This window comes from Scatophagus argus, chromosome 9 (assembly GCF_020382885.2).
Source record: "Scatophagus argus isolate fScaArg1 chromosome 9, fScaArg1.pri, whole genome shotgun sequence".
Taxonomy (NCBI): domain Eukaryota; kingdom Metazoa; phylum Chordata; class Actinopteri; family Scatophagidae; genus Scatophagus; species Scatophagus argus.
In genome coordinates this window covers 346,326-366,639 of record NC_058501.1, presented here as the reverse complement: position 1 = coordinate 366,639, position 20,314 = coordinate 346,326, and the positions used below count along the sequence as shown (strand labels likewise).

Below are 20,314 nucleotides of genomic sequence, written 5' to 3'. Positions count from 1 at the left end.
TCACAGATGGTGAGTACATGAAGGATTCATTCATCAAATTTGTCATTTTGGTAAGCTAATATAGCTAATATACACTTACAGCCTGTGTTCCCTTCATATAAGGATTATATAAGGCTTTTAATTTTTTGCGGCTCCAGACAGATTTGTTTTTTGTTTTTTTTGGTCCAATATGGCTCTTTGAACATTTTGGGTTGCCAACCCCTGGTATAGGCAAAGCAGCTTATATACATGTACATATGTACACACACACAGACACATATGAGCTGATGTACACCATAGCAACAGTAATCCTTGATGTAGCTACACTCGTTCTTGAAAAAGGCCACGAATCATACTGATGTCAAGATTCATCTTTTTTATTTTCTCCTCATTCTCCTCCGACGACAAACAATCTTGAGACACCGTGAAAACTGAAACATAAAAGTCCAAATGAGGCTAATGCCGCTCAAACTAACAAACAAAAATACAGTCCAAGTGGAAATAACCAAAATAATACACAGGCAAACAAAAGTATATTTACCGTGTGCGCCTCTAGAACATAGTGTAGTCACTTTTTTGTGTTTTCTGACCATGCGCTGCCATATCCAGACTCTCTTTTCTCAAAGCGCGGGCTCTCCTTCTACCCACAATTCCTCATACAACAAATCATGTCTGTACATTTCAAAATAAAATCACATTGGAACTCTTTCTGTCTCTTTACTCACATTTTTAATACTCTAAATTGTTTATGAACTCATACTCATACTTATTTATAACCTTTTTAAAACCATTTCATTAACTCATAAACACTGTCTCAAACAGTTACACTCCCACCAATTACTATGATTTATGATGACCTTTAACCTTGAATAAATCAAGTAATTTCTCAAACAATACACAAAACAAGTATGAGGGAGGAACTCTGAGATTGAGAATGGTTTTGTATCTCTCAACACAAGTACATATTACATGTTTTGGTAACTATGGAAAACCTTTAGTTACTTTCCACTAACACAACAAGTTTATGAATAGGACGCTCAATAATGGATGGATTAGTGAGCCTTTGACCTTCCTTTCCTAGTTTTTTGTTACCTATTTGTATAGTGGCTTTACGCACCAGACCATCATCATCTGTACAAACATTTAACACTCTTCCCAGTCTCCATTCATTGCGAGGAGATCCCTCTTCTCTGAGAATGACAACATCTCCAATCTTAACATTGCGTCGTGGAGAATGCCACTTTTGCCTTAGAGTGATGTTTGCTAAATATTCTTTCTTCCACCTACACCAGAATTGTTCAGACAAATATTGCACTCTGCGCCACCTTTTCTTAGCGTACAGATCTTCTGCCTCAAATTTTCCTGGAGGCGGCAGAGGGACAGAGGTCTTCATAGTGAGCAAGTGGTTCGGTGTAAGTGGTTCTTCACCTTTGGGATCACTGATGCTGTCATTAGTGAGTGGGCGACTGTTTATTATTGACATGGCTTCATAGAAAAATGTTCTCAAGGATGCATCATCCAACCTCCCAACACTCTTTGAGAGGGCCCATGTCATGACACTTCTCACTGTCCTAATCTGTCGTTCCCATACACCTCCCATGTGACTAGCATCAGGTACATTCATGACAAGGTCACACTGTTTCTCTGCTAAGTAAGCAGCCACTCTATCTTTGTCCATTTCTTTTAGAGTTTTTGAGAGTTCATTTCTAGCCCCTGCAAAATTTGTTCCCTGATCTGATCTGATCTCTCTTACAGGTCCTCGGATAGCTATAAAACATCGCAAAGCATTTATGAATGCATCCATTGTTAGATCCTCAAGCATTTCAATGTGAACGGCTCTTGATGATAAACAAGTGAATATCAGACCGTATCTCTTACTTTCCTTCCGACCCTGCTTAGTTGGAAAGGGTCCAAAGCAGTCCATCCCACAGAATGAGAACGGTGGTGAGGGGTCAATACGGTTCACAGGTAGGTCAGCCATTTTTTGTGTTTCTGTAGGCCTGCGAGCTCTTCTGCATGAGACACACTGTTTGATTTGATTTGCCACAACTTTACTGCCACCATGAATCCAGTAGCCATTTGCTCTCAGTTCATTGAGGGTTTGACCTCTGCCTTGATGCTGAGTTTTTTCATGACAGTAGTCCAGGATCATACGTGTGATGACACCATCTTTTGGCAAGATGGCTGGGTGTTTCTGATGAAGAGGTAAGGAAGCTGCCTTTAATCTCCCTCCCACCCTGAGGACACCCTCCTGCAGCACTGGATCAAGCTGAAACAACTGATTATTATGTGACAATTTTCCCTGCTTAAGCTTCTGTATCTCCTCTTTGAAGGCATCTCTCTGTGCTAATCTCACAAGCACTAAACTAGCCTTTCTCCTTTCTTCAACTGTTATGAGCTCTGGTAATTTGTCCTTTTGTGCTAGCCGTAGGATTCGAGCTACAACATTCAATGCAGTATGCCACTTAGAGAATCTTTTGAATCTGTCTAGGAAGTTCTCTTCCTTGACAGCACTGATTTGCAGTGCTTGTGTCGTTTTTATCTCAGGATCTCCTACCATAAGCTCCGGATTTGTTTTTGGTGTGGCAATTTCTCTCTCCCAGAGGAATTTTGGCCCAGTAAACCAATTGGAGTTGATCAAGTCTGCCACTTTGAGGCCTCTGGAGGCATGATCAGCCGGATTTTGGTCAGTATCAATATAGTACCACTGGGCTGGATCTGTTGAGTCTCTGATTCTCTGTACTCTGTTTGCGACAAAAACGTGAAACCTACGGGCTTCATTAGCAATGTAGCCTAGAACTATCTTGGAGTCAGTCCAAAAGTATTCCTGATCAATTTTGAGTTCCAGCTCCTCTTTTAACATGCTACTGACTGCTGCTGAGACCACAGCAGCTGTTAACTCAAGTCTTGGTATGGTTACAACCTTTGTGGGAGCGACTCTGGCCTTGCCTATGATCAAAGAACAATGAACTTTGTCCTCACTCACCACTCGGATGTATGAACATTGACCATATCCATGGCTACTTGCATCTGAAAAGTGATGCAACTCGACTCTCTGAACCTTTCCCAAGGATTCAGGAGCAAAGCATCTTGGGATGTGAAGCTTTTGCAGGTTCTCCAGATCATTCAGCCAATTTTTCCACTGTGGCTCTAAGTCTTTGGGCAGTGGTTCATCCCATGCTATGCCCTTTTTACACATTTCTTGTAGCACTTTCTTTCCCAATAGGAGAAAAGGAGCAAGGAAGCCAAGGGGGTCGAACACAGAGGCTACAGTTGAAAGAATTCCTCTCCGCGTTGCTGGTTTTTTCTCTAGGGATACACTGAAAGAGAAAGTGTCACTGTCCACATTCCATTTCACTCCCAACACAGTCTGGACAGGAAAGTCTCCATGGCTGAGATTCACATCATGAACTCCACTGGCTCGTTCACAGTCCGGAATTGACTCCAAGACTTCTCTGTCGTTGGAGACGAACTTGTGGAGATGCAGTTTCCCCTTTGCACACACAGCCTGTGTCTCTTTCACTAGTTGGAGGGCTTTCCCTGCCGTCTCCACACTGATGAGGCCATCATCAACATAAAAATTTTTCTTTATGAAGTTGGCCGCAGATGGATACTCCCTTTCATTTTCATTTGCTAGGAACTTCATCCCATAATTGGCGCAGCCAGGGGAGGACGCTGCTCCAAAGAGGTGAACCTTCATGCGATATTCTTTTGGCTCTGAGTTGGTATCCCCCTGTTCCCACCAAAGAAACCGCAAGTAATTTCTGTCTTCTCTTCTTACATGAAATCTATGAAACATTTTCTCTACATCACAAATGATAGCAACTGGATGTTTGCGGAATCTACAGAGAACCCCTGACAAACCATTTGTGAGATCAGGTCCTGTCAGTAAGTGATCATTTAGAGCTGTACCCTCATATTTAGCAGAACAATCAAATACAACTCTAATCTTCTCAGGTTTTCTTGGGTGATAGACACCATGATGTGGTATATACCACACATTTCCGTCCGGGGGTGAGCCTTCCGCCTTCTCTGCTTCTCCACCTTCGATGACACCTGCCATGAATCTAATATAATCCTCCTTGAATTTGGGATTCCTCTCAAGTTTCACTTTCAGGTGCTTCAGTCTCACCAGAGCCAGGTGCTTGTTTTCTGGTAGGTGTGGACGTGTTTTGAAAGGAAGAGGCATTTCCAGGTGGCCATCTGAGTTCTGCTGTATTGTCTGGTTCATGATCTGCATGAACTGAATATCATCTTGTGATATGGTCTTCTCTCCATAATTTGTGTCTCTGAAATCAGATTCAAGGACTCTGAGAACAGCAGCTGGTGTTAATGATGGAAGCTCTTTGACGGACACACGATGGCAAAGACCTGTTACCTCTGTGGACTTAGCAGTCTTTGGTGAACTACCAACAATACTCCATCCCAAGTCAGTCCTAATGGCATATGGCTCTTCATCACCACCTGTAATAACATGTCGTGGTGCTAGTGCCCTACAACAGTCATAGCCTATTAAGAGTCCAACTTCACAGTCTAACAACTCTGGTATTTCGTGTGCTATAGCACTCAGGTGCTTCCACCCTTTTGCTGTTGCAGGTGTAGGAATGTGTGTGCGTTCAAGTGGGATGAAGTCTCTGGTGTATGCAGGTGGCAAGTTAACAAAGCTATTTAAAGCAAACCCTCTGACTCTAAGACCACTAACCCTGTCACTCTGAACAATGGAATCTTTTCCCATCATAGTGGTAAGTTTTAGCTTGACCGGCTCTAACCCTGTCCCCATCTTCTCACACACCTCTTTGTCTACAAAGGTAGTGCTACTCTGCGTATCTAACAAAGCATACACCAATGTCTCTGTTTCAGGAGTTGTGACTGATGAGAGCCACACAGGCACTATCATGGATGTGCTCCCACCATCACCTTTGTCTATGGAGCAAGAGAGTGAAGATGACTCTTCTGCTTGCACAACAGCATGGGGAGACGCGTCTGAAGAAGTGCTGCGGTGCTCATGCAACGGTGTTGGATGCTGTTTTTTGCATATGCCACAGGTTGCCTTGTTTCTGCAGTCCCTTGAATTGTGTCCTTTCTTAAGACAACCAAAACACAGATTTCTGTCCAGTATGAATCTTTTCTTTTCTTCTGGTGACTTATTGGTGAGTGCCTGGCATTTGTGAATGGAGTGACTTTCCTTACAGTACATGCATTTAACTGGACTGGGAGAACTGAATGGCATGTTTAACCTCTTTGAGTCATTTGTCTCTCTTGTGCTGTTCTCCACAGAGCCTTGTGTTTTCATCACTGTGTTGGATTTTTCTGATTCCTTTGTATTTGTAATGAATACATTGGCCTTTGGCCGCTTCATGTCTCTGGAAGGCCTTTCTTCAGATGATTTCAAGGCATACAGGGATGTTACAGGGTTACATGCCACATCTGCCTCATGAGCCAAAAACTTGGCAAACTCTTCGAAACTGGGATATTCATGTGTTTCTTGCAGCTGTTTTGTTACATGTCGATTCCAGCGTGATGTCACCCAATCGGGGAGTTTTTGTAGCATCCTCTGATTTTCTTCACAATCATTCAATACCTGAAGACCTTTAATGTGTGGCATGGCATTGCTGCAAGCAGTCAGGAAGTCACTGTACTGTCTGAGTTTAACAGAGTCTCTCGAACTTATCTTTGGCCAGTTATTCAGTTTTTCTCTATATGCACACTGGATTACAAAGGGATGGCCATAGCGAGCATTCAATGCCTCCCATGCTTGGTTGTAAGCTTCTTCATCCTTCCTGTAGAAGCTTCCTTCCAGCACTGACCGTGCTTCGCCGCTGATGTATTTCTGAAGGTAGAACAATCTGTCAGCTGGATTTGTGCATCTACTTTCTATGAGTGCTTTGAAACTGGTGCTCCACTCTATGAACTTGAGTGGGTCTCCTGAGAAGACCGAGGGCTCGGGTGCTGGAAGTCTGGTGAGTGCCATTGCGTCATGTATTGCTTGAGCTAAAGAAATGTTTTTGCTTACGTTGTTAGATTGTTCATTGTTTTGATGCAATGGTTCCTCTTTTATCCTTTCAATTTTGTTAGACACAGGAGGACAGTGACTCACACCCACTCCAGGGACCTCATCCGAGCCTGCTTCAGAGTAAGCTTTCATTTTAGCAGCTATTACTTGAAGGTCTCGCTGATCTTCCAGTCTTTTCAGTTCTTGCCTTTGTGCAGCAATTGCCTCATCCATTTCAATCTCTGCCTTTTTGGCTGCAAGTTGTGCGGCACAGTCCGCTCTTTTTACTGTGATACTTTGCTGTTCTGATGAGCATCTCGACTGGCGACTACAAATGGAAGCTTCGAGGACTGAGGCACTAAATATCGACTGTGCGTACTCTCTGTCGAGCGTCGTGTGCAATCTTGCATTTTCTGCCTTAGCGTCAAAGTCATCTTGCCCCACTTCACTCATCCGCACTTTCAGTAGCACCATCACATCTGCAGTTACTGCTGTGCATGAATCCATTTTACGTCTGATATCAGTGGAAGGTAGAGACTGTGCTCGGACATTCTCGTATGCATCCTTCACTAGAGCCTCTAGCCCTTCTACATCATCCATCATACAACACAAATCCTTGTCAGAGCACTCATTTTTGAGTGAGGAGCGTGCAGCTCTGATTTGCTCCTTCCATTTGTCATATAAAATAACAAACTTATTCTCCTTTTGAGAGATCTCTTGTTGTTTTAGCTCCAGCATTTTGGGAGTTAACTTTCTCTCTCGCGAGGATTTACGGGGTTCAACATTGGAGGTTGGCTCTGTTACTGATACCCTTTGAATTTGTATTTTAGCATTGATATCATCAATAAGTGTCTTTAGTCTCTCTATTTCAGCCTCATCAATCTGAGATTTTAACCGTTCATTTAATCTAGCTAACTCTGCTTCAAGGGACTCAACATGTTCACTAAGACCCCCACATTGTGAATTTTCGCTGTGGACTGACATAGCGATGAAACAGAAATGTTGAACTCTTAAGTCAAAATACACAGAACATTCATATAATATTAAACAGAAACATTTGCAGCTCTCGTCTCTATGTCTCTTGGCCGTGTTAGCGTTACGTTTTCACTGTAGCTACACTCGTTCTTGAAAAAGGCCACGAATCATACTGATGTCAAGATTCATCTTTTTTATTTTCTCCTCATTCTCCTCCGACGACAAACAATCTTGAGACACCGTGAAAACTGAAACATAAAAGTCCAAATGAGGCTAATGCCGCTCAAACTAACAAACAAAAATACAGTCCAAGTGGAAATAACCAAAATAATACACAGGCAAACAAAAGTATATTTACCGTGTGCGCCTCTAGAACATAGTGTAGTCACTTTTTTGTGTTTTCTGACCATGCGCTGCCATATCCAGACTCTCTTTTCTCAAAGCGCGGGCTCTCCTTCTACCCACAATTCCTCATACAACAAATCATGTCTGTACATTTCAAAATAAAATCACATTGGAACTCTTTCTGTCTCTTTACTCACATTTTTAATACTCTAAATTGTTTATGAACTCATTATGAACTCATACTTATTTATCAACCTTTTTAAAACCATTTCATTAACTCATAAACACTGTCTCAAACAGTTACACTTGAGATGCTTGGCTACAAGGTTAACACCAGAACACTGTAACAAGGAGAAAGGAGCATTATCCCCCATGGAAGAGGAGGTTGGAGGCCAAGATCAGGGCAAAACGGAGAGAAGTCAGTCGGCTCTCAGAACTAATGAGAGACATGGTGAAGAAAGTGCTACCAATGAAGTCTACACCTGAGGCACTAGAGACTGCCAAACAGAGACAGGCACCTCTGGTTGCCCGCCTGAAGAGATACACATGCAAAGCAGAAGCTAGGAGAATAAACAGGATGTTTTCCACCAAACTATCTAAAGTGTGCTCCCTGTGGCAGGGTGGTAACATGAGAATGGATCCACCCAGGTCTGAGACTGAACAGTACTGGAAAAAACACATGGGAGAAGGAAGCATCACATAACATCAATGCTCAGTGGCTAGTAGCTCTAAGAGGAGATCACGGCAATCTCCCAGAACAAGACCCAAAAGCCTTCAGAACTCGATGCAGCTGTGGAAACAACTCTACAGGTTAACTGAAAGCCAGATGCACAAGTTACCATCAAGTACGGCATACACCAAGGTGATGCGCTATTAGCTGTTCTGCACAGACCTGGACCACCCCCCCCCCCCTTCCCCCAAGTCAGATCACAACAAATAGTGGATATGGGTACTGGTTCCATCCGCCACCACCTTTACATGGCATGACAAGACGACACAGGAAATTAAGTGGGAAGCAAAAAACAGGAGCTAGAGCAAACAGGCTCATGTCACTCCATTACTCATCCAACTACATTAGTCACCTATGGTAGCCAGAATCAAATTCAAGTCACTAATGCCAGCTTACAGAGTGACATCAGAGTCTGCACCCAGGGACCTGAACATTCTTATTCTTATTCTTACAACCCTTCTTGGGCTCTATGTTCAGCAAATGAACTTCGTCTGGCTCTGCCATCCCTTCACACAAGGCACTCGTAAGCCAGACTTTTCTCTGACAACGTTCCACGCTGGTGGAACAGCCTACCAGCCACAGTAAGAGCAGGTTCGCCCCACTCTTCCTTTAAAAAGCACCTGAAAACTCATCTCTTCCAACTGCACCTTCTTTCCTAACAACTCTAACCCTCTAACACCCCTTCCCTTGGACAACGATGTAAGTCCATCCAGGGCCTTGGTGATACTGCCATCTGGGGAAGTATAGTTTGGGATAAAAGTGCAACAGAATGTTCCAAACATTTGCAAACACCTCCTTTCTCTGCTAACAACATGTCTAGAGTCATTCTATTTTGCCAAGCCATAAGATACATTGGACCCAGTTGCCCAGCAATGCCCTTCACAGTGTCTCTAGTGTAACTGACAAATCTTTGTTGATTGTAATAAATATAATTAATCCAATCAACATTTTTATTCACTGTTACCCACCAGGAAAGAAAAGATTCGAACCCCACAGCAACTTGATTTCTAGGTTTGAACTCGGGACCCCTCTTGGGACACCAATACTGTCAGTGTATACTCTATTATTAAATGAGCCCACTGGTGTGTCAGACCTACAGTAGCGCTTTAGATAATCAGCAGGAAGTTTTCCTCCGAGGTCTCAGAATTCACCTGTAGGGAATATATGGATTGGTATGAGTAACTGAGTAAGTGCACAACTACCATGTCAATCAGAGGGGATCTTGGGCCTAAGTTTCATATCTCCACACAGCCACCAGAGGTCAGCTCTCATAGCCGTGTGGTTTAGAAACCAGGAAGTCAAATAATTCCCTGTATCCATGGTGATATTTGTGGTGATCTAGCAGTAACCTGAGGGGAATTTTTTAAAATTTACTCCTGACCTGATATGTTCAAAGCATGTGTAATTACCCTCAAAAGCAGTAACTGAGGGTGGAACATCTGTTTTTCTGACTGGGGGAAACAGCAGTGAAAGTGTTTTACAGGCACTGGAGTTAGGGATAAAATAGTCATTATATAGCTGTAAGCATTCCAGGCCACTGGGATCACTATCAAGGTTTAATCTGAATGGAGCTGTTCCTAGTTGTGGTCTGGCTTTTGCACATGCAGTACAGTTCGACTGACCATTCTAGCAAGCAGTAAACATCATCCACTCAAGCCATTCATTTCTGTATGTGTATCCTGTCTCCAGAGCTAGTTTATCCTCGTAAATCATCATCTTGTCGAGATGTTGTAAATGTTAGTTACAGGTTCTATCTTCTTAGTTATGTCTTAACTGTATTATGTTTTGAGGGTATCCGCTTTGATATCCCCCTAGTACATAGGTGCCACTGTCATCAGGATTGGGGCGTTGTAAGTTACTTATCACAGTATGTGCACCTTCTCGTTTTATCATTGATAATCTTTGTTTTAAATCTTCAGATCTCTGTGGTTTTGGATTATAACTCCAATCCTCCTTCCTGGTATTTGCTATGGCCATGTCCCATGATTCACAGTTACAGCCCCAGGAATATTTCTCTGTTCCCCATGTGTTTGCAAGTGCTACATGCTGCTGTAGTAATACATTAGAAACCTCTTTTAGTCCTAATCCACCTCTGCATAGCTTCCTGCCTCTAGACCTCCCTGAGCTAACCTCCAGCATTAATAAATATACATGTCTCTTAGAACCCAACCCATCCCAAGAAAGCTCCTCAAGGACGTCTTTCCTCTGATTGGCGCTTCTTATTAGATCAGATCAGCTGGTCTTTACCAACAGGTTATGTACAACAGGTGTTTAAAACGGCTGTTATCAGACCTTCACTTAACCCAGACATCTTAGCAAAATATAGACTGATATCCAACCTCCCATTTGTTTCTAAGATACTTGAAAGGGTGGTTGCAAGTCAGTTAGCTGATCACCCACATAGGAACAGTCTGTTTGAAGTGTTTCAGTCTGGTTTCAGAATCCATCACAACACAGAAACAGCACTGGTTAAAGTTACTAATGACCTCCTCATGACTCTCTATACTTGTTCTACTGAATCTCAGTGCTGTCTTTGATAATGTAGATCACAGCATTTCATTACACAGATTAGAACATGAGACTCGGATCACAGTGCGGACAGCACTAGGCTGGTTTAAATCATATTTATCAGTCAGATTTCATTTTGTTCATGTTAATGACAATGTTTCCTCTTTACATACAAGGGTTGATCACAGTGTTCCAGAGGGTTCAGTGCTCAGGCCGATCCTGTTCACCTCATGCATGCTCCCTCTAGGAAATATTATTCAGAAACATGGAATAAACTTTCATTATTATGCTGATGACACTCAGCTGTACTTATCCTTAAAGTCTGAAGAAACAAAGCCGTTAGCCAGGCTCCAGGCATGTCTTAAGGACATAAAGGATCTCCAATTTCTTCTTATTAAACTCAGACAAAACTGAGGTCATTGTTCTAGGCCCCAAATATCTCAGAACTAGAATAGCTGATAATATTCTCTCTCTGGACAGCATTACTTCAGCTCCAGTACAACTGTGAGGAACCTCGGCATTATCTTCAATCAGGATGTGTCATTTATCCATCACATTAAACAGATCTCTAAGCCCGCCTTCTTTCACCTCCATAATATTAGTAAGATTAGGAGCGTCCTCTCTCAGAGTGATGCTGAAAAACTTGTCCATGCTTTTGTTAATTCCAGGCTGTATCCCTGCAACTCATTATCAGGATGTCCAAATTACTCTATTAATAGCCTGTGAATATTCTCATTCATCCAGGTCATGGTTATCTCAAGGAAATTCAGTCGAATGCAACTGACGTTTCCCAGCCTAGTCGAGCGAGCATGAACTGATGAAGCCTCTTGGGGCAGTCGTGGATCAGCGGTTAGGGTGTCGGACCCGTAACCGGGGGATTGCTGGTTCGATTCCCCGTACCGGTGTCCATGGCTGAGGTACCCTTGAGCAAGGTACCTAACCCCCACTGCTCCCCGGGCGCTGCACGCGGTCGCCCACTGCCCCGGGTTTGCTGTGTGTGTGCATGTCACTTGGGTGGGTTAAATGCAGAGCACGAATGACAAAATATGTCACGAATTTCATTGGAGTGAGTTCCCTCCAATGACGAAATATGTCACTTTCATCTTCATCTTGGATGAGAGGTGAAACGTCTTCAAAGACAAATAACTAAGTCCAGTTGCATTCGATTGAATTTCCTTGAGATACTCTTAATAGCCTGCAGCTGATCCAGAATGCAGCAGCTAGAGTTTTGACAGAAATCAGTAAAAGGGATCATATCTCCCCCATCTTAGCTTCTCTTCACTGGCTTCTGGTAAAATTCAGAATGGACTTTAAAATTCTCCTACTTACATATAAGGCTCTAAATGGACTAGCTCCACAATAACTGCAGAATCTAATAGTCCCATATATTCCTAATAGAACACTCAGATCACAGAGTGCAGGTTTACTGTACTTTATTGACCTTGCAGTGGGGAAATTCACTTGTTGTGGCAGCTCACAACGACAGAACAGGAGTGCAAAAAGCAAAAAGTGTGCAAAAACAGTTACAAAAGAATATAAAGGTAAAATTTAACAATTTACAAGGTACAGTAAAAACAGTACAATATACTGCTATATACAAGTCCTCTTAAGGTAGGAAAGAGGACTAGATCATAGAATTATATAGTCTAACAGCAGTGGGAATGAAAGACCTGCGGTAGCGCTCCTTCCTACACTGAGGGTGTAGCAGTCTGCCGCTGAAGGAGCTGCTCAGAGCCTCCACTGTCTGATGCAGAGGGTGAGAGGTGTTGTCCATGATGGATGTCAGCTTGGCTAACACCCTCCTCTCATCCACCTCCTCCACGGAGTCCAGAGGGCAGCCCAGGACAGAGCTGGCCCTCCTGACTAGCTTATTTTGTCTCTTCCTGTCCTGGTCCGTGCTGCCCATTCCCCAACAGACCACAGTGTATTGAATAGCAAAAACTACCACAGAGTCATAAAAAGTCCTTAGGAGGGGCCTGCACACTCCAAAGGACCTCAGTCTGCTCAGAAGGTAGAGGCGACTTTGGCCCTTCTTGTACAGAGGATTGGTGTTATGTGACCAGTCCAGTTTATGGTTGAGGTGAACACCCAGGTACTTAAACTGTCCACCATCTCAATGTCCGTGAAAAAGACTGTCTTTGGGTTTTGAACCCCTGTCTGGTGTGCACATTCAAACACTGGATCCAAGAGCCATTTCAAACGTTTATTAGGATGGGTGGACAAAGGTTTGGATGATTGGATGATTTTCTAAACAAAGGAAAAAATATATAAACATATGCTGCCATGCATGCCACATCATCTTAGATAAACAAAGGAAAATAATTTTCTTATGTAATTATGCATCCATCAGAGGATGAGGGGAGTGCACCCCATCTATTTAAAGAAACAATTAATATACAACCAAGTTACTTAATAGTATTGAACTGTGAAAAATAAACTCAAATATAAGCAGCATCATGCAAACAAGGAGCAGATAACATAGCACAACTTACTGGTGTGGCAGCATGGCAGGGAACAAAGGGAGTCTGTGGAGAGCACACAGCCTCTTAAATACTTCCTGGTCTCCTCCCCTGCCCATGTGAGCACCACCGCCCACTTCCTGTCCCATCACCACCTGAGATTCTTTAACAGTCCGAGCCCTGGATGTTCACCGGTGTATGTGGTAGTGTACAATCGCCATCTCCTTTGTTTTACTGGTGTTTAAGCACAGGTGGTTGCGCTCAGACCAGTCCACAAAGTTCACGATAACTGATCTGGACGCCGTCTCATTCCCCTCAGACACACAGCCAACAATAACTGAGTCATCAGAGAAGTTCTGGATGTGACATCTGCTGGTGTTGTAGATGAAGCCCGAGGTGTAGAGGGTGAAGAGGAAAGGTGAGAGTACTGTTCCCTGGGGGATCCCCGTGCTGCAAACCACCACCTCAGACACACAGTTATGCAGTCTCACATACTGTGGCCTGCTGGTGAGGTAATCGAGTATCCAAGCAGCCAAATGACCATCCACTGCTGAAAGAAAGAAAGATGAAAGATGAAAGTGACATATTTTGTCATTCGTGCTCTGCATTTAACCCACCCAAGTGACGTGCACACACACACAGCAAACCCGGGGCAGTGGGCGACCGCGTGCAGCGGGTGAGCCCGGGGAGCAGTGGGGGTTAGGTACCTTGCTCAAGGGTACCTCAGCCATGGACACCGGGACGGGGAATCGAACCAGCGATCCACCGGTTACGGGTCCGACACCCAAACCGCTGATCCACGACTGCTGCTCTCTCCAGCTTACCTCTCAGCAGCACCGACTGAATTGTGTTAAATGTTAAAGTCAAAATACATGATTCTCACAGCGCTTCCAGCACTCTCCAGGTGAGTCAGCGCCCGATGCAGCAGGTAGATGACACCGTCATCCATCCCGATGTTTGGCCTGTAGGCAAACTGCAGCGTGTCCATCGCTGTACTCACCACAGAGCGAAGGTGACTGAGAATGAGCCTCTCCATGGTCTTCATCAGGTGAGAGGTCAAGGCGACAGGCCTGTAGTGGTTTGGCTCCTTGGGATGTGCAGTCTTAGACAAGACAACTTTATTTGTATAGCCCATGTTTACATGCAGTTTGTCTCAAAGGGCTTAACATAACATCATAGCAACATCCTCTTCCCTTCGACCCTCACATTGACTAAGGAAAAATTCCCAAAAAAACCTTTGACAGGAAAAAATGGAACAAACCTCAGGGTGAGCAACAGAGGAGGGATCCCTCACCCAGGACGGGCAGACGTGCAATGGATGTTGTACAGGCAGGAAAGCAGTTAATAACATGAGAACAACATCACTAAAAAGACAAATAAAACAAAATCTCAAAAAGATTTTCACCACCTCAATATGATTTTAACATTTCACAAGACTGAAATTATAATAATGAGATTATAATGAAATGCTGTATCATTCTGTATTTTTCATGTTCTGTTGAAAACCACTATCATATCAATTCAGTTCAGTTCAATTCAGCTCAATTTCGGCCCGCAAGGGAGAACCACCCCGCCGATAGTCAGTGCTGGTTGCCTTCAGCTGTCCCTCTGGCTCCACTCTGTCCATGTCCTCAGATGGTCTTCAGGTCCCTGCACACCTCTCTTGTGTTGTTCTGCTCCAGCCGCTCCTCCAGCTTCTTTCTGTAGCTGTTCTTGGCCCACCTGATTGCGTACTTGAGTTCACATTGAACTCTCTTATGCTCCACTCTGTCCCCTGAAAAGAAAGCCCTCTTCTTTTGGTTCAGCAGGGCTTTCAGCTCAGGGGTCACCCAGGGCTTGTTGTTGGAGAAACACCATACCCTCCGGGTTGGCAAGGTGTTCTCCACACACACAGAGGGTTCCAGGTTCGAATCCCGGTCTGGGCCCTTCTATGTGGAGTTTGCATGTTCTCCCTGTGCCTGTGTGGGTTTTCTCCGGGTACTCCGGCTTCCTCCCACAATATCAAAAACATGCACATTAGGTTAATTGGCTACTCTAAATTGCCCCTAGGTGTGAGTGTGTGGTTGTTTGTCTTTGTGTGTTGGTCCTGCGATTGATTGGTGACCAGTCCAGGGTGTACCCCGCCTCTCGCCCGTAGTCAGCTGGGATAGGCTCCAGCTCCCCCGCGGCCCTGACGGATAAGCGGTATAGAAAATGGATGGACGGATGGATATTTTTACATACACACACTGAATTTGTCTTCTGCATTTAACCCATCCTTGTTGAACACACATGCAACACCCGGCAAATTACATGCAGTGAAACGCACACAGGAGCAGTGGGCTGCATCAAACAGCCGGGGAACAAATTGGGGGTTAAGTGGGGCACATTAGCCAGCTGATGGGGGGGGGGCATTTGTTGCATTAATCACTCCACCACACCCAAATTTTTCCTGCCCGTCCGGTGAGGGAATCGAATCGGTGACCCTCCAATCACAAGCTGCTTCTCCAACCTCTAGGTCACGGGTGGAGAAAAGTCCCTGCAGCGCTGCTGCTAAAAGGAAAGACACAGTCTGAGTGGTAATAAATAAAAAAGTTTTAGCTTCTCTCCACTTCCATTTTTCTGTTCACATTTGTGTTGCTCATTACATACTTCCCTCTCCAGCTCTAACTATGATGAAGCAGTCATTTGCAAAAATCCTGCTGGTCTAGTTTTTATAATTACCAGTCTGCTTTCCTTTGACAGTGATGTCGTCAGGAACTGAAACAATTCATGCTAGTAAAAACAAAAAAAACAAAACAAAACAAAACACCAATGTAACTGAAGCAGTGTCAGACTTCTGTTTCCATTCATGTTTATGTGAAGCTGTTACTCATTTATATCTTATGAGAGGCATGACAACTTTATTTGTTCCTCTTCATGCAAAATAAATCACCAAACACAGCAAACAAGTCCTTTGCAGTGAATTTGAACAAGTTCAAATCCACAATTTTTGTCTGGAATGACAAAACATGCATATGAGAAACGGACATACAGTATATCATCCAGAATGAGATAATTCATTCATCCTATTGAAATGGGTTGACAAAGAACATACCATTGTCACAGAGACAAAGGGGCACAGTCAGCATCAGCAGTGAGTAGAATGAGGAAGTGATCACATACTTTTCATGGTTTTCCTGTTCGATTTCCACAAGACTACTCCAGTTAAAACACTCTGAATGCATTATACAGGAAGCTTTGAGACATCCTCTATGAACCCTTACGCATTATCTGCTGATACAAACAAAAAGTCATAGTCAGACTTTGATTTTTAACAATGACTAAGTAGAAGGAGTCACAAATTTGGAACAATACGTTAATTTCATGACTGATGGATATATGCTGAATGTCTGCAGGTTATCAGCAGTACAGGAAGTGTTCAAGTAGTGAAGATGAAAGATTTCCTGTTTAAGCTGCCACACGCATGGTGAACAAGTTGTTTGATGCACTCAAGGCTCAGATGAATTGTGATCCTTTATATGATCCTATATATATATTTTTGTTTTTTGAGTTTGTCTTTACACATTGAGTGATAGTGCCCTGTGATTTGTCTTTTGATGTAATCTGTCGACTTTTGTAACAAAAGTACAGTTTTTAAGTAGTACTTGGATGGCAGTGTTGGTAATGTGGATTTCTGGGGTAACATAACATTATTCTGTTGTTCTTTTCAGCATCACTAAAGCTGCAGAATACAAATTGGAATATAAATAAATATTTTGAATATAAATTTGTCTGTGATGTGACTATTCAGTATGCTGTACCAGTTCTGTAGGCACAAAAAAAGAGTAGCTAATGATTAAGTAATCAGTAATTAGTGAGTGTACTTAGTAACTACTCAGTATTATGTATCTCTTTACTTGAGAAGGCACAAAAAATGTAACTAATTTAAACTAAACTAAAAAGTAATTTGTAATTAATCATTTATTAATAGTTTTGTGCCGTTCAGCAGTGGTTTCAGAGTCAAACCGGAAAAACTCATGGAGATAGTGGTCAGTATGGAGCAATTCACAAATATTCCTGAACTAATCAGAACTTAGTGATTCAATGGTGTAGAATCTACCAGTCTGTTCTATAGTAACTCATCATTATCTACTATATATTCCTTCATAAAGAATTCTCCTTCTTCTTCTTCTTATCATCATCATTAGTAGTAGTAGTAGTAGTAGTAGTAGTAGTTGTAGCAGTACTTAATAACTTTTCATCAATTATCAAATCTTTCCTAATTTGTTCCTCATTAGTTTCTTAATTAAATAATCATTAACTACGTAATAAAATTAGACGAAAATTCATTAACTAATGGTTCATCCATCTTCATTTGTTCCCTAGTGACTAATCCAAATGTTCCGAGACCCTATTGAGGTGTTACCACTGTTGGATGTATTGCAATAAAATGTTGTAAAAAATGTTGTGTGTGTGTGCACGTGTGTGTGTGTGTGGACTGCAATTGTGACACCATACACAGATCTCTCATCTCTCAGTGCCCCTTGACTCCTTGGACTATCCCTCAGACCTGCACTTTGTGCAGTGACATTATATACCATCATATATCAGTACACTGGTCTCACCCTAACACAGACAATTCTTTGATAGTGAAAAACCTTCTCACAGTGCTATCCTGCCATCATCTACAAAATCAAGAACAGCAGGGTTGTCACCAGCAGATTCACTTGACTTGAGAGAAGCCATCCTCATCATCTCATTTTCACCCTCCTGACTGTTCTCCACATACCGGTGCAAGGTGCTATAGTACTGTTCTTTGGTGCTGAACCTGTACAGGGAGGAGATCTTCGCCCAGTCCTTGTTGGAAGGAGTGATGAAATTTTGAGGTTGTATCTGGTTGAAAAAGGTCTTCAGGTTCCTCTCAGCAAGCTCTTTGGCATGTCTTTCGGAGTATGAATCAATCATGGTGCTTTCCTCCTGAATGTATAATTTCCAAAACTTCAGCTGTAGGTAGCTGATGGGGGAGGCACACCGAGCCACACAGGTCAGCAGCAGGTTAGACAACATGATGGACGAGATGAGCAACCACCCCAGAATCTGTGGTCACCATTAACACAAAACAAGGATTTAGTATAATAAGGTTCAAAATTTAATTCATTTTGTTTCCGCGTCCATTCTTCTTTATGTGTAAGAGGCATTGAGAAGCACTTTAACTACTTTAAGTACTTTAAGGAAGAATAATGCTTCAGGAGAAGTAGAAATAAAAGCAGCGTAGAAGCAGAGTAGAAGAACTGACCTGAGACTGAGCTCTGAGGGTGAGTAGAACATTCTCTCTGTCAGAGTGTGGTAGAGTGCTCTTACTCTCACAAGGGAACCTGAACATTTCCTCCTGACATTGGACCAGAGACTTCATATTGCGGCAGAGATACTTTGTGTAAGCGCTCACATTGATCCCTGTCATTGAACACTCGTAGTAGTTCCCATTGAGCAGAGCCACAGCAACCCAGCTGGAAGGTGCCACAAGAGCAGTAGTGCTGATCTGGATGAGGACCATCCCAGTGGTAGCCACCCCCCTCCAGGAACACAGCTTGGCCCTATGCTGGCACAGACCCGTGAACAGCTTCCATGTCTTCTTACTCAGGATGTAACCCAGCAGCAGAAGAGCCAGAGCAGGCACCAACAGGAAGACCATGCCATACAGGAAGTTCAGATCATTGCAAGGGCACTTGAATACCACTGAAGAGAAAATCTGCTCCCCTCCCGCTGTCAGTAGGGCAACCAATCCAAAACCAAGATTGGTCTGTTTGCTAGCGATGTTAAGAACTGTCTTAAACTTATCCATCTCTGAAAGCGGTGCGACAGATTAGCCGTTTCCAAACAGTCATACTTTCACTTCCTCCTTTTTATGCCGTCGTCAGCGCTCAGCTGTACTCCACCCCCACCCCAGAAAAAAACACCAGCACCAATATGTCAATAGCTGTGACTCCTTTAACTATCTTTCCCTGAAAGTTATCTTTTGTAAAGCTGATGTCTGTAGTGTAGTTAACATTGAGAGGATATGTTTTCAGTTTTTCAATGAAACTTTATGTTGGTGCAGTAGTATAATTGATAGCAATGATGTGAAGATGTTGAAGGAGATCTCCACTGACACCGTCTTATTTGCATTAAAGTTTATTACATGAAGCTCAGCATCAAATAAAGCACATACATGTGAGAGGATCCCAGCCAATATGGATCATTCTGCTGAAACGTCTCTAGTCATATGCTTATATAGGGTACTTGTTTACAACAAAAGAGGAGTACACTTCTGGAACTCGTCCAATGACCTCAGTTTCCAAGAATCCAAGAGAGGGGGAGAAAAGACCTTCTCCTCATCCTACAAAATCGATACCTCTGTAGACTTGGGGACCCCTACCAAAACATGAACCATAATGAGACATAGTGAGACACTACAATACAATTCATATACCTACATATAAATTCCTGTCACATCCTTTTAAGCCTGTGGTGTTTGTAAGAGCCACCCGGAAGACTGTGGTTTGTGTGATGTATGGGGCTACACTGACTTATTATTTTTAGGCTTGGTTGTAGGCTTATTTTCAGTTCTTAAGACGTATAAGGCTGCTGAATGAACATGTGTATATAAATTTCAGTGAAAAAACTGAATAAGCCCATTTGTTGTAATGTTATATTTAGTAGTAGATAGTAGTTCAGGTCAGACCTGATGAGCAGGTAATGTCAGTGCTGTTTTGGAACTTTTTTTGAATCATAACACAATGTCTTAATTGAATGTTCAAATAGCAGCATAAGCATAACTGTTTCACAACCAAATAAACTGTCTGTGTAGATTCTCAGTCATCCAGGTCATCTTCCATAGAAGAGCTTAAGTGGGGCCAACTGGACTTCAGTTTAAAAGCAAAGACAGGTAGAATTGTCGCACATATAGTATGTAGTGTAGTGTGTTCTATCCCTTTGCAGACACATCAGAATGAGAATCAAAATCAGAATTCCAGTATAGTCCTTATTTTGGACAACATCCTCCTCTCCACTGTCAGAGAGTCCAGTTCCTCTCCCACAACATGGCTGGCCACCCTCAGGCAGCTGCCCCAGCAGGCAACAGCATATGTGACGACACTGGACACCACCGACTCATAGAACATCCTCAGCATCGTCCTGCAGATGTTGAAGGACCTCAGCCGCCTCAGAAAATAGAGGCGGCTCTGGCCCTTTCTGTGAACAGTGTCCACATTCTTGCACCAGTCCAGTTTGCAAAGGGAGCGCCTGTAACAGGCTGCACACGTATCGACGCATGCGCACTGTGATGTTGGCTGAGCGGGTCTACCATCTAGTTTTAATACCTGGGAC

General features: G+C 43.1%; 2 protein-coding genes and 1 long non-coding RNA gene across 3 annotated transcripts; all 3 read right to left on the bottom strand.

Annotated features, from left to right (window-relative positions):
- Positions 1–340: 340 nt before the first annotated feature.
- On the bottom strand, positions 341–7,020 carry LOC124065203. The gene is made up of 2 exons (XM_046400381.1): positions 521–7,020; positions 341–410 (listed from the first exon to the last, which is right to left on the bottom strand). Exon 1 carries the CDS (start codon positions 6,953–6,955, stop codon positions 974–976), a length of 5,982 nt encoding a protein of 1,993 aa, XP_046256337.1. The 5' UTR covers positions 6,956–7,020; the 3' UTR covers positions 341–410; positions 521–973.
- Positions 7,021–7,124: 104 nt separating this feature from the next.
- Positions 7,125–7,592, bottom strand: LOC124065212. Its single transcript, XR_006844376.1, has 2 exons — positions 7,305–7,592; positions 7,125–7,194 (listed from the first exon to the last, which is right to left on the bottom strand). It is a non-coding gene; the product is annotated as an uncharacterized LOC124065212 (long non-coding RNA).
- Positions 7,593–15,807: 8,215 nt separating this feature from the next.
- LOC124065209 (calcium homeostasis modulator protein 6-like) lies at positions 15,808–18,874 on the bottom strand. The gene is made up of 2 exons (XM_046400391.1): positions 18,246–18,874; positions 15,808–18,046 (listed from the first exon to the last, which is right to left on the bottom strand). The coding sequence occupies exons 1-2, from the start codon at positions 18,789–18,791 to the stop codon at positions 17,612–17,614; spliced, it is 981 nt and encodes a 326-aa protein (XP_046256347.1). The 5' UTR covers positions 18,792–18,874; the 3' UTR covers positions 15,808–17,611.
- Positions 18,875–20,314: the final 1,440 nt, after the last annotated feature.

Bases quoted from the DNA above. Each gene is read 5' to 3' on its own strand.
- LOC124065209 (XM_046400391.1), bottom strand. From the start codon at position 18,791: ATGGATAAGTTTAAGACAGTTCTTAACATCGCTAGCAAACAGACCAAT. The intron at 18,047-18,245 runs GTCAGTTCTTCT...TGGTGACCACAG, and splicing joins CCCTCAGAGCTCAGTCTCAG to ATTCTGGGGTGGTTGCTCAT.
- LOC124065203 (XM_046400381.1), bottom strand. From the start codon at position 6,955: ATGTCAGTCCACAGCGAAAATTCACAATGTGGGGGTCTTAGTGAACAT.